This window comes from Pantherophis guttatus, chromosome 7 (genome assembly GCF_059756535.1).
Source record: "Pantherophis guttatus breed Tessera chromosome 7, ASM5975653v1, whole genome shotgun sequence".
Classification (NCBI taxonomy): domain Eukaryota; kingdom Metazoa; phylum Chordata; class Lepidosauria; order Squamata; family Colubridae; genus Pantherophis; species Pantherophis guttatus.
The window spans coordinates 19,069,256-19,082,496 of NC_142069.1; the positions used below are offsets into that span (position 1 = coordinate 19,069,256).

A 13,241-nucleotide genomic window follows, 5' to 3' on the forward strand; every position below is an offset into this window, starting at 1 on the left:
CGAAAGCACGTAGAAAATGCAAGTAGAAAAATAGGGACCACCTTTGGTGGGAAGGTCACAGCGTTCCGTGTGCTTTGGCATTTAGTCATGCCGGCCACATGACCACGGAGACATCTTCGGACAGCGCTGGCTCTTCGGCTTTGAAACGGAGATAAGCACTGCCCCCTAGAGTCAGGAACGACTAGCACATATGTGCGAGGGAAACCTTTACCTTTACCTTTAATCCATCCCCGAATCATGTTCTTAAGCTTCAGAGTTAGAATTGATTTCTCCAATTTATGAGGTACATTCTGAAATTCTGCTAATGAACATTCTCTTCATTGTCTCTTCAATGCATTTATAAACTCAGTAAAAATTCCATGCTGTAGAACAGGGATCCACAAGCCCCAGGCTGCAGCCCACTACCAGGCCGAGGCCTGTTCGGAATTGGGCTGTCCAGTTGGGCTGGCTGGAGCACGCATGAGCGGTGGGCTGGTGGGCACTTGGTGCGCACACGCCGGCCTGCCATTCACACAAGTCAAGCTCGTGCACACTGGCCCGCCACTGGCGCAAGTCGAGCTGCATACATGCCGGCCCACCACTCACGCAAGGACTAGGGGCCACTGCTGTAGAATATTGAATGTGTGCATATTACATTTATTAAACATATCTGCATATTTTTAATTTCATACTTCCATTGTTGTAAGCTACTTTTGGAATCACAATGATAGAAAAGCAAAGTATAAATTCAATAAACAAATACATATACGTAAAATATTCTGCTAATTAGAATTAAAGATTCAAAGACTATTAGAAAGCATAAAGAACAACAGTCTAGGAATTTTGCTTAATTACCATTTTGGCTTTTGAAATGTCACTTCCAGAGTAGGAAATCAGAGACAGCCCTAGAATGGAAAAATCAATGAGACACACCACGAATTCAGCAAAAAGGTATTTACAGGTATCATGAAATAGTTGTTCTATTGGGTGAGAATTTATCCTAGGATGCAAACATAATTGTCATGTAGTTTTCTTGTTTTGGCCAGTGCCAGATTGAATAAATTTGGTTTACTGGTTTACAGATCTAATTTTGGCTTACTGTTTCATAAATAACTTTTACAAAACTTTTATGACATTGATTCTTTATCCCAATATTTCTGTTCCATCATAAAAGATTTCTTCTAGGCAATGACACAAGTAGAAGTGTAGCTCTGCTAATATAGGAAGTCCTCGTCTTATGACCACAATTGAGCCCAAAATTTCTATTGCTGAGACATTTGTTAAGTGAGCTTTGCCCCATTTTACAACCTTTCTTGCCACAGTAGTTACTGTATTTTTCGGACTATAAGATGTACCTTTTTTTCCCCCTAAAAGGGGGTGAAAATTTAGGTGCGTCTTATACACCGAATGTAGCCCCGCCCACCCACTGGCCACACCCTTTGGCCTCTGCCTCCCAGCAATTTACCTCCTTGCAGCAAGCAGCAAGAAGAAACAGCCCGTTTCAGCTTCAGCACAGCCTAATTAGCACAACTTGATTGTCCCTTGGATTGGCCTCTGAGCTGTTGCGCAGGCCTTTGCTGCTTGCTGCAAGGAGGTAAATTGCTGGGAGCAAATTTTTTTTTTCTTGTGCTAATCAAGCTATGCTGAAAACGAAAATGAAAGTAAAGCAGGCTATTTGCTCTTTGCTGCAAAGAGGCAAAATTGCTGGAAGGCAGAGGCAGATTTCTTTTTCTTGTTTTCCTCACCAAAAAAGGTAGGTGCGTCTTATAGTCCGAAGCGTCTTATATTCCAAAAAATACGGTAAATGAGTCATTGCAGTTGCTACATTAGTAACATGGTTAAGTGAATCTGGTTTCCCCATTGACTTTGCTTGTCAGGAGGTCGTAAAAGAGGACAACATGACTCTGGGACACTGCAACCGTCGTAAATATGAACCAGTTGCCACGCATCTGATTTTTGATCATATGACCATGGAGTTGCTGCAACGGTCATAAGTGTGAAAAATGGTCATAAGTCACTTTTTTCAGTGCTGTTGTAACTTTGAACAGTCACTAAATGAACTGACTACCTGTAATATGTGAAATCTTTTTGAAACTGCATTTAACTATGGCTTACCGAATAAAATTAGCTAATCTAAACTATAATAATTAGGCTGAATAGATGAAGTTAAACTGATATTAATGTGACATTCCAATATATTGTAAATTTTGTCATAGTCATGATTATGGATGTGGAGTAGTAATATTCATCATTCTAAAGAGAGATGATAAAAATGTTTTCAATTATACATTTATTAATTTCTGAGTACAGAAAATAATACAGTATGCTGTTGAAAAATTACAGCTTAAGTCATTTCCATAAGACCCTTAAATATTCCTGCCATAATTTTGGGAATATTTATACAAGTATGGGTAAAAACTCCCTCTCTATAGAACAAGACCTGCGTGGACAACAAATTTGAATCTAGCTAAGTTTTCCCTACTACTCATGAAATATACTGAGTATAACTTATGAAATTGTGTGTTTGGCACGAGAAAACCAACCAACCAAAGTTTATTGCACTAATTATTTTGGTTAGAATTCTCACCATCTGTATCAGTGTTTTTCAACTTCAGCAACTTTAAGATAACCTTGATACATACTTAGTGGTGAATTCTGGTAGTTGAAGTCCATACATCTTAAAACTTGCTGAGGTTGGGAAACACTGATCTATATGATTATTATGATTTGTCTTTTCCTCACTCTTTTGTTTTGCCCCATCATATTATGCCTCAGCTGGTGGATTTGAACAACATAGCAAGTCTTTACATGACCTGGGCTTTACATCAATCAGGCCTCCCTTTCTCTGGGCCTCTGTGACACTTGGACAGAATCAGGCTGGGAAGGGTTGAAGGAAAAGATGGGGGATGTACTACTGTGGGATTCTAGAAGAAAGTGAAGCAATAAACACTTGAGAACCATTTTTCTGTAAGGCATTAGGCTAGAAACCAGGAGACTTGTGAGTTCTAGTCCTACCTTAGATACAAAGCCATTTGGGTTGACCCTTGGGCCAGTCACTTTCTCTCAGCCCTAGTTAGGAAGCAATGGCAAACCACTGTTGAAAAACCTTGCCAAGAAAATAGCAAGGACTTCTGTAACTTATAGTTTGGTACATTTTATCAGCTCAGCTAATTGTGGATTAGTTGATAAACCAACATTAAACTATCATGGCTTAACATAAAAGTACACAGCTTTTGCCAATTCAAGAACTATCTCTGGCTTTGCTTACACTGAAAGTGGGTTTAAGACTACAAATTAACTCCTTAATTCCCAACTGTGCAACTCTGCCCCATTCCACTTTTTTTTTTTTTTTAAATAGGACAGTGTGAACCCAGGCAGAAAATCCCTGTCAGTAAATGTATACCGCTCCTCCCTCAAGCAGGATAAAGTAAATACCTAACCCTATTAAATACTTAACCAGTAATCTCATTGCACAACTTCCCAATAAACGTCAGCCTTTCTTAGAGCTGATGACTACTATTAAATTTAAAAACTGTGTTCCAATGACACATTCGGCTAAAGTACAGGTAGTCCTTGACTTAAAACAGTTCATTTAGTGACTATTCAAAGGTACAACAGCCCTGGAAAAACTGACTTATGATTGTTTTTCACACTTACGACCATTGCAGCATCCCCCTGGTCCCATGATTAAAATTCAGGTGCTTGGCAGCTGGTTCATATTTATGAATTTATGATGGTTGCAGGCACTTAGGGGTTCAAATGATCCCTGCGCAAATCAACAGGTGGAGGGAAGCAAAGCCAAGTAAAACTTTCCTAAGTTGAGGTGGGGAAGCAGCGGGGCCGGCTTTGACCCAACCTCCCCCATGCCAAACTGAGAACCCTTAGGAAGTCTGTAGAGATTCTCAGACATCCAGGTCAAGAGGCAACTGGAATTTCCTGTTTTTTCTTTTGAAGATGTTTTGCTTCTCATCCAAGAAGCTTCTTCAGCTCTGACAGGATAGAATTTTTTATTGGCCAAGTGTGATTGGACACACAAGGAATTTGTCTTGGTGCATATGCTCTCTGTGTACATAAAAGAAAAGATACGTTCATCAAGAATCAATAGATAGTGGGGAATGGAAGGATTTATATTCCTTGCAGACAGCTGGTCATTTGCATTCTTTTAGAGCGGGGGTCTCCAAACTTGGGAACTTTTAAGTTTTGTGGACTTCAACTCCCAGAATGGGCAACTCCCCAGGTGGCTGGGGAATTCTGGGAGTTGAAATCCACAAGGCTTAAAGTTCCCAGATTTGGAGACCCCTGTTTTAAAGGGTCCTTGAAGCACTTGGAGATTTATCTGTGTCCTCAGGGTCACCTGAGTAGTGCTCCTGGGTTCCTGTAGTCTGCAATTTCCCCCCCCCTCTGCAAATCCATTCCTATTCCCACACCATTCAAAGGGTGTTCATCCCAAATTGTCTAGCTAAAAGTCTGTAGAGATTCTCAGTCAATATAAACCAGGGGTGAAATCCAACAGGTTCTGACACGTTCTAGAGAACTGATAGCGGAAATTTTGTGTAGTGTGGAGAACCAGTAAATGCCACCTCTGGCTGGCCCCAGAGTGGGGAGGTGAATGGAGATTTTGCAGTATCCTTCCCCTGGAATGGGATGGGAATGGAGATTTTGCAGTATCCTTCCCCTGCCACGCCCACCAAGCCACGCCCACAGAACCGGTAGTAAAAATAATTTGGATTTCACCACTGATATAAACCCTTCCTTCCCCCACTATCCCGTCAGAGCTGAAGAAGCTTCTTGGATAAGAAGCGAAACGTCTTCAAAAGTTAAAAAGAAAAAACCAAGAAAGTCCAAGTTGCCTCCTGAAAAAAAAGCGCCTTTGGGACAACCCTCCGGAAGGCTTAGAGCATGCGCGCAGGTAACCCCCAGCCAGGTACGCGCTTACCTTTGGCGCAGGCGGCAACTCCGAAGCGCCCGCCCCGCTTCCACCACCCGCCGGGAGGGCGGGATCTCTCCCTCCCCCCACCTCTCTCTCTAGGGCAGAGTCGCTCAGCTCAAGGAGACTTCGCGGATGACCGACGCCAGGCGGGGCAAAGAGCCGTCTGCGGGCGTTGAGGGGAGGGGAGGGGAGTTAAAGCGAGCTCAGTCAGCCGGCCAAGCGCGCGTTGCTGGGCGCCGGTAGGATGCGGTCCGAGTAGGGGCTGAGAGGAACGGGGACTTTCTGCGCGGGGAGAGAGAAGGCAAGATGAACGGGGCCGAAAGCATCAATTTCAGGCGGATGGCCATCCGCAGGAAATCCAGCCCCACCTTGCACAGTTCGGCCTTCGTCTTCCAGAGCCCCGCCGCCGCCGCTGCTTCGCGCCTTCAGTCCCCCTCGGCGCCCCCGAGGGAAGTGGGACAGGCGGAGGCGGCAGCAGCAGGTACCTTCCTCAGCTTTCCCGCTGGCTCTCCGCCAGGTTTTTCTCCTTTGCTCTCCCCTGGAGTCCTGCCCTGCACTTGGCGGGTTTTAAGGTCGCTTTGCGATAAGAAAAGAAAAGTCGCTGAGGAGGAGAAAGCGGCCCCGGGGCGAAATGCCATCGAAGTCTTTTTTCCTCCTTGGCTTCCTCCCCCCCCCCCCCCACTGCCTTTTAAAAGCGGCTGCAAACAGTCGGAGCGAGCGCCTTCTTGTAGCAACTCCGAGGATAAGTTCCGCCGTAGTTTTAAAAACCAAGCGAGGTATTGTATCAGGGATGGAAATAAGGACGGTTACATAAGAGGGCTTTAAGGAGCTGCACCGAAAAGCACGCAGGGATTGTTTTGTCACCTTCGAGTGAGGATCGTGTTGGCGTTTAGGCAGCCAGGTGCGTTTTGCTGCAGTGGGTAGCAAAAGGTGACCGTCAAACTTGTTTAAATTTGTGTGTGTGTGTGTGTGTTTTGCTACACTTCAAGCAATAAAATGAAGGGCACTAAACTGCCAATCTGCTTCTTCCTTCCCTTGATCCTGTCCATTTGGATCAACCTGCTGGCTGGCTTCAATGGGAGAGGCCTTTTGAAAGATGACGATCTCGGCAAGTAATGTAGTGTAAACAACCAAAAAATGCTTTGTTAAGACTTCCTCATGCTCGGTATTTTTATATATATATATATATATATATATAACTCTGGATAACACTCTGGATCACAGTGTGTACTTTTGACAGAATGGATTAGGGGACCTTTGAAAGTTTAACAGTAACAGAGTAACAGAGTTGGAAGGGACCTTGGAGGTCATCTAGTCCAACCCTCCCCCTGCTCACTCAGGAGACACCTGTACTAGGGATTCGAACTGCCGGCTTTTCTGATCGACAAGCTCAGTGTCTTAGCTACTGAGCTACCTTAAGTTAATGGATAGGATTAGTATTGTTTTAGTGTTTCTCCAGTACCACCAAATTTTATTTTAATCATAGGGTTAAAATGGCTCTCTGGTGCATTCTATTATATGAGATTCTTCCTACACTTGTCATCTCAAAGAACATTTTTTTTTCCTGATTCTGTAGGATTTACCTTTCTTAGTAAGGAATGCTGTTTAAAGTTTTTAAAAACTTCCTCCTACACTTTGGTGATCAAACTAATGGTAACCTAAACCAGTGTTCCTTAAATTACTTGACCCAATTATTCCTTTCTCCGGATCTGGAATAATACCCTTATCCCTACAAACCAAAAACCAGCCTCTTGTTGTTTTATATAGGTGTCTTAGCAGCAACAGTAATTCCAAACTGGATCATCAACTCACAAATGAGCAGATACAAATTACAAGCAAGCAAATTGCTCCATTACCTACAGGATATGCCCAACTTACTCCCAATTTAAATAGCACTGATCTGAGCCAGTTGAAAATAAGGATGCATAACCCACCCATCCATCTCCCTGGTCTCACTTGTTCTTAAAGAAATAGGGATTTAATTTCTGTGCCAAGCTTTAACAGGTGTGTCCCATCAAACTTACAGATAGTGAACTTATGCAAGAAAGGTGAAAGTTGGAAACTGCCCTAGGTTGGTTCTAAGTTTCCAACAATTATCTAAATGTATCACAGAGAATAGCACAGGCTTATACAGGTAGTCTTCGACTTATAACCATTCATTTAGTGACCATTTGAAGTTGCAATGGAATGAAAAAGTGACTTATGACCGTTTTTGACACTTATGACCGTTGCTGCATCCCATAGTCATGTGATCAAAATTCAGATGTTTGGCAACTGGCATACAGTAGTGGCCAAATTTGTGGAAACCTTTTGGGAAAAGTGTATTTTCTAAAACTAGGTAATAACACCACTTTTTTTTGGGAGTAGTACCATAAAATTATATATCAATGGAAAGATAATTTAATCAATGTAATGCAATAACTTTTATGAAGGATTTGCTATTAGAATAGCACTTACAGTATAAAGAAGAAAAGTGAAACACACAGAAAAAATGAGATATACAAAAATTATCACGTCAGTTAATAGTTGGGTAACCTTTAGCATGAATTGCAGTTTATGTCTTCCCATGGAGTGAACCACATTTTTTAGTTCTGCAGCTGTTATAATGTGAAATCAAGATTGAATGATTCTTCTTCTATTAATTGGGTTTTATTGCTGGGTGGATCTGACTAACAAGTTTCTTTAGTCAGCTCCATAGATTTTCAATTGGGTTCAGCTCTGGGCTATTCCCAGGCCATTCCAGCAGTGGAATATGATTATCTTGAAACTCCAAAAAAAAAAAAAAAGTGACGTTATTAACCATCAAACCTCAAAAATACACTTTTCCCAAAATGTTTCCATAATTTTGGCCACTATTGTATGTTTATGAGGGGTTGCAGTGCAGGACACATATGTTCACCTTTTGCAACCTCCTGACAACCAAAGTCAATGGGAAAGCCAGTCAATGGGAAACATTTAACAAGTTACTAACTTAACAACTGCAGTGATTCATTTAATTATGTCAAGGAACGTTGTAAAATGGGACAAGACTCATTTAAACAACTGTCTTAGTAACAGAAATTTTGGGCTCAATTGTGGTTGTAAGTCGATGACTACCTGTAAAAAACTGAGGCAATGGAAATTAAGACTAACCAGCTGTGCTTCAATTGATTTATAACTGTGTTATGAAAAACTCCTAATATGGGAGAGAAGTAATTGTAAAATAAGATTGTAGAATTGTATGTAGAACAAAAATGTAGAACAAAAATATCTATTTTTAGATGTGGGAAAAATAATTTTCTTTGAAAGGCACTTTATAGAATTGCTAAATTCCGTTGTGCTAGAAAGTACTTCCCCAAAATCTCTTCTTAGTAGTTGCTAAACATCAGTTTTAGTCTGTAATTATTTCTTGTATGGTTAGTTGGGTTATATTGGATGAGGTCTATACAGCTTGTACAAATCTTGATTTGTTGAACAAATCATAATTGTTTATTTAGTTTGAGCAGAACTGTAAGCTCAGTGAGAGAATTTACATCTTAAACTAAACCAAACAAATGATGTGGAATTTGCAATTAATATGGCTGAATTAAGGGATATTTTGACTAACTGCTGGTTTCTAATAAATCAAAGATGCTTGTAAGATAAAAAAGCATTTGATCAATTTTATCAGGTTGAAAGAGAAATTGATTTTTTTAAAAAAGAAATGCACACATCAGAATTTTAGGATGTGCTAGTGGATGTGAACATTTTATTATTAATCCAGTGTATGAATATTAAAGATTCTGCGTACCCATAGAGATAAAATATATATCTAGTAACAAATGGAAATATAGTCATGTTAGAACTGATATTTATGGTATTTATTATACTTTTATTATACAAGACCCATGGAAAGATCAGAAAATATTGTATTTTACTTAATAAGAACTTTTTAAAAAAGTTGTAAGGATTCTTATCTCACTGATTTACAAAAGATTATTGGAAATTATAGCTTACTCAGAGAGTTACAAGTAGTTCTTGCTTTGTGATAGATCGTTCGGCAACCAAAGTTGTGACGGCGCTGAACAAGGAGACTTACTGCAGGTTCTCAAAATTGCAGTTGTTGCAGCATCATTGGGGGTCATCTAATTGTGATTTGGATGCTTGCCAACGGGCTCGCAATTCCAGTTATGACAGTTGCGGCATTCCACCATCATATGATTGGCATTTGCAATCTTCATTGCTGGCTTCCACCAAGCAAAGTAAAAAAAGTCGACAAAAAGTTGCAAGTTGTAGTCATGTGACATTGCCCTTAATGACCAGAACTGAGTCGCTTAATGACTGCAACTGGAAGTGCTATCATAAGTTGGTACAGTCACATGGTTTTTTTGCTTTTACAACCATGTTGCTTAGCAACAGTGTTCCCAGTTCAGCTATAGTGCAACTTTCTGCAGTATATTTTCCTTTGGGAGAGTAATTCAAGAGTTGACTAAATCTAGTTGATTAGCTATAGGAACATTGGCCATGAGAAATATTCTAAGTGCTTCATGCAACACTTTTAGCCATCATTGCAGTTGCTTTGAGTTTAGCATGTTGTGTGATTTTAGTAATTTAGTAATTGTGGTTTATAAATAGCATCTTACGGATCAGCATTTTGTATGAACCCAGCCCAACCATGAGTTGTTCAATAAGCTAAGAGCTGATTGTGGCATGTGAACATGTGACATGTAAAAGGTTGAAAACAAAAACAGTATCAATTAAGGTTGTATCCTAGTGAGCTCAGATTTCTGATGCGAGGGAAATCTGGAATCGCAGGAGGGAAGGGCTCTTTCCAAGAGGGCAAAGAGACAGTGGAACTTGGAAGGTTTATGTCAAGCGCTGGGGAAATCTAAAGATTCAGGCAGTTCAAATGAGCATAAAAGTTTATTGCAAGCTTAAGATCTCTACAAGAATCTGAGCTACTAATGGTCAAGGGAAATTAGCAGGAGTTAAGAAAGGAATTCAAGGTGGGCTGGACTTAATAGCTCTTGTGGACAAGTAGGGACTCATGACTGATGACATGTTTGACCCCTCCCTCATCTCCTGCAGTCTGGTTGTCAGAAAGAGGGTTAAAAGAGGGTTGCCTCTCCCTAGCAATTCAAAAGTATACCTAATAATTATGCAGATAAACTGCTTTAGTCTGGCAAGATTTCTGTTTTGTAGGTGAACAGCTACTCAGAAGGAACTTCACGTGTGGTTCTTGGTTCTTTGGGCCTGACTATTTCTGAGTATTGTACATGCTGTTTTTCATTTGGGAAAGGTGAACAAGACCTTGGGAATGTCGCCCGATTTCACTGCTTTCTCCCTTTGTGCTCACTCACTTGCTGAACATAAATCATGTAAGGCGTTTGGAAATATGTTAGCTATTTGAATTATGGCTGCAGGGAGAGAATTTTTACAACTGCAGCATTATTGGATAGATAGCCATTATTCTGCTTCCTTCTTAAATATTCGAGTTGATCTGTAGTTTTTAAAAAAATTCAGCACATTTTTATAGCATGGGGTTGATTGTGACACTTTGCATTGCAACGAAAAGGAGTATGGAAGGCTTGTTGACACAGTTGAAAATGTTAGGAAGAATTCTAATATACTCCCACAATATAAAGCACTGTTACCATAAACAGGAAATGGGTGGTCTCCAGAAAAAAAAAATATCTTGATAAATAAGCTCTGGAGATACCTATCTTGGAGCATGATTGCCATGGTGTCAGGGTATTTATTATATTTTATACACATTTTTTACAATTATACAGGATTATTTCTTACGCAGGTAATGTACCTGTCTTTATCTATTTTCTAAACCAGGTCAGGATCCAAGAGAGAATATAAATAGAGACAAATGTATTCCTGAATAGGAATCAGAAATACCTTCCAACCAATTTTCCCATTTTTTGCTTTTCCAAGAAGGCACAAGAAGAAGGGAGTTTGGTCTTAGTTGTCACATGTGATCAGGTTCTTTTTTGAACTGGTCAGGTGTATTTTGCTTTGCAAGGTTGGCAACTGACGCAGAAAAAAACCTGCTTTTTTACTATTTACAATAAAGTTATTACAGAAGTTATTTACAACAGGTGCATACAATACAACACAACCCTAGTCTTCACCTGGAATCAGGTTTCTTTCTGTCTCCCTTCCAGAGAAAAATCTAGCTCTCCTGCTTCCTCCCTCTTTCTTGGCTTATTAAGAGTGAAAAGAAAAGACCGGGCTGGATTTATTGTGCTCAGCACACTTTCTTCTGGACTTGGTCAGCAAACACCTGCTGCTTCTCCATTGTGGAAAAAAACTCTCTCAAGGTTTTTTCTTTCTTCTGGCATGGAGATGTCCTCTGTCTGGGTTTTGATCTTTTGTCTCTCCAGGGAAGCCATGGCTGAACTTCATTTTTCCTCCTCCCTAACCAAGAATGGTCAACTGATCTGCATAGTCATATGTAAGGTCCAATAATAATATAATAAACAATAATAATATAATAAACAAGAAACTTAAACAGAGGCTTGAGTAAAATAGCATTTAATCTTGATCAAGCTTAAATGTTTAGCTGTTCCAAACACATACAAGACACATGCTGGTAACAACTACAAACAAGGAAGGAGATGTGAATCCTTTTTATATTGTTCAGAAACGTCATAAATCTCCAATTCTGGCATCTTTGATTTGTTTGTTTATCCCTGGAATTTGGTTTGTGTATCCCCCCTCCCCAACAGGGTAGAGCCTCTTAATGAGCATCATTAGCGTTATCTCTTCCTGATCATCTTCTTTGTGTTCACACTTGGCTATTTAGCCCCCTGGAGTGGAGGGAACTCAAAAGATCAAAGATGAGATAGGTACTTAGGCAGGAGGGGGATTGATAAGGCTCTGATCAAAAGGTGGAACATATAGTTTGACAAATGCCAGATACTTCACAACAGACCCCAATAACAGTCCAGGAAGTTAGTCAATGTGGCATGTTTGTATTATAACTACAAAGGGCATAATATATATGTCAGTGTCACAGGAAACAAATATTTACAGCATGCAGGTATATAAAGACATCATATATCGTACATATATATATATGTTGCAGGAAACAACAAGTTTCTACTAATTCTACTATTTCAGTATATCTATTTCCTTACAGTCACATAACTTTAATCTCCAATTTTTCTCTCCAGCCACTCTTCTTTGCACCATCTTTTTCTGTCCTCTCCTTCTCTCTTCTCCTCCTCTCTTTTATTTTCCAACTTTGAGCAGACTATCAGCCTATCCCGCAGTCACTAAGGAATTGTTTGACCCTCACTCTCACTCCTCAGTCCCCAGCACCTATATACTAGGCTGGACAATGGGATTGCTGTGTCTACAATTGCTCCACAACGGCTAAGAGTCAAATCATCTTATCAACCTTATTTGTGGCCAGAATTGAGCTTTTTCTCAAAGTTCTCATTCCATTTGCTGCCTCGTGCCAGCAGACTTCTAGCTACACCAGGCCACTAAAATCCACATGCCACATTAGGTGAGAACCAACTGGAAATAGAGGTCAGGGCAGTTTAGTTAATCACTAACTAATGAACTGCGTACAATAGAACAGTTCCAAAGTACAAAAATTTTCTGTTCACGAAGATCAGAACTTTAATGTAGTAAGTTTTTTTAAAAAAATTTTTTTTTAAAAAAATCCATTTATATATACTCTGGTTTTATTCCAGGAAGCAGACGATTCAATGTATGTTGTTCTCCTTTCCTTAATTTTCCATTGCTTCAGTCTTTTAAGACTGAAAGCAGTCAACTAATGTGCTTTATGAGTGAATAGGGATTTCAACCAAAGTGTTCTGGGTTTTGAGAGTTTCAGAAAGGCCTCTAGCTATGTAAAATTAATTTCCCTGCTATCTGTTGACCCATTTGTTTTACCTGAAATGAATTCTCTATACATTACTTTCTAAATTCTAGTTATTACAACTACTCAGGGAATAGAAAGTGACTAGTGTACCTTGAAACATAGAAATGTTACACCAAAAGATGTTTCTTATTTACTACTACTGGCAGCCCTTGTTTGCTTTATGGTTATATATTATTCTTTCTGCATCCTTTATTATTATGTTCTTTCTGAATCCTGCAGTGATCTGGTGGACTAAACGCTGTCTTCAGTGGTACAGTACAGGGTGCTTTATCATACGTTAATTAAAAAGTCTTCTGAACTCAGTAAATGATGCTGTCAGCCCCAGCCCTGTGACGGTACTTGGGGCCGCCATTCGTGTGGGGATCGCCATTCTGCTGCTGCACGCCTTCGCCGACGACCCTTACTGTGTGCCTGCTCTCCTGGGTCATCAGCCCTGAGGCATGCCTCTCACTTCGACTCTCCAGTCGCATG

At 40.3% G+C, this 13,241-nt stretch overlaps 1 protein-coding gene across 1 annotated transcript in view; it reads left to right on the forward strand.

Moving 5' to 3' along the window:
• Positions 1–5,076: 5,076 nt before the first annotated feature.
• The window catches only part of FGD4 (FYVE, RhoGEF and PH domain containing 4), a 124,123-nt gene continuing 115,958 nt past the window's right edge, over positions 5,077–13,241 (forward strand). The window contains exon 1 of the mRNA XM_060694501.2: positions 5,077–5,390. Coding sequence (XP_060550484.2) covers positions 5,216–5,390 — 175 coding nt within the window. The 5' untranslated portion in view covers positions 5,077–5,215. The remainder of the gene's footprint in view (positions 5,391–13,241) is intronic.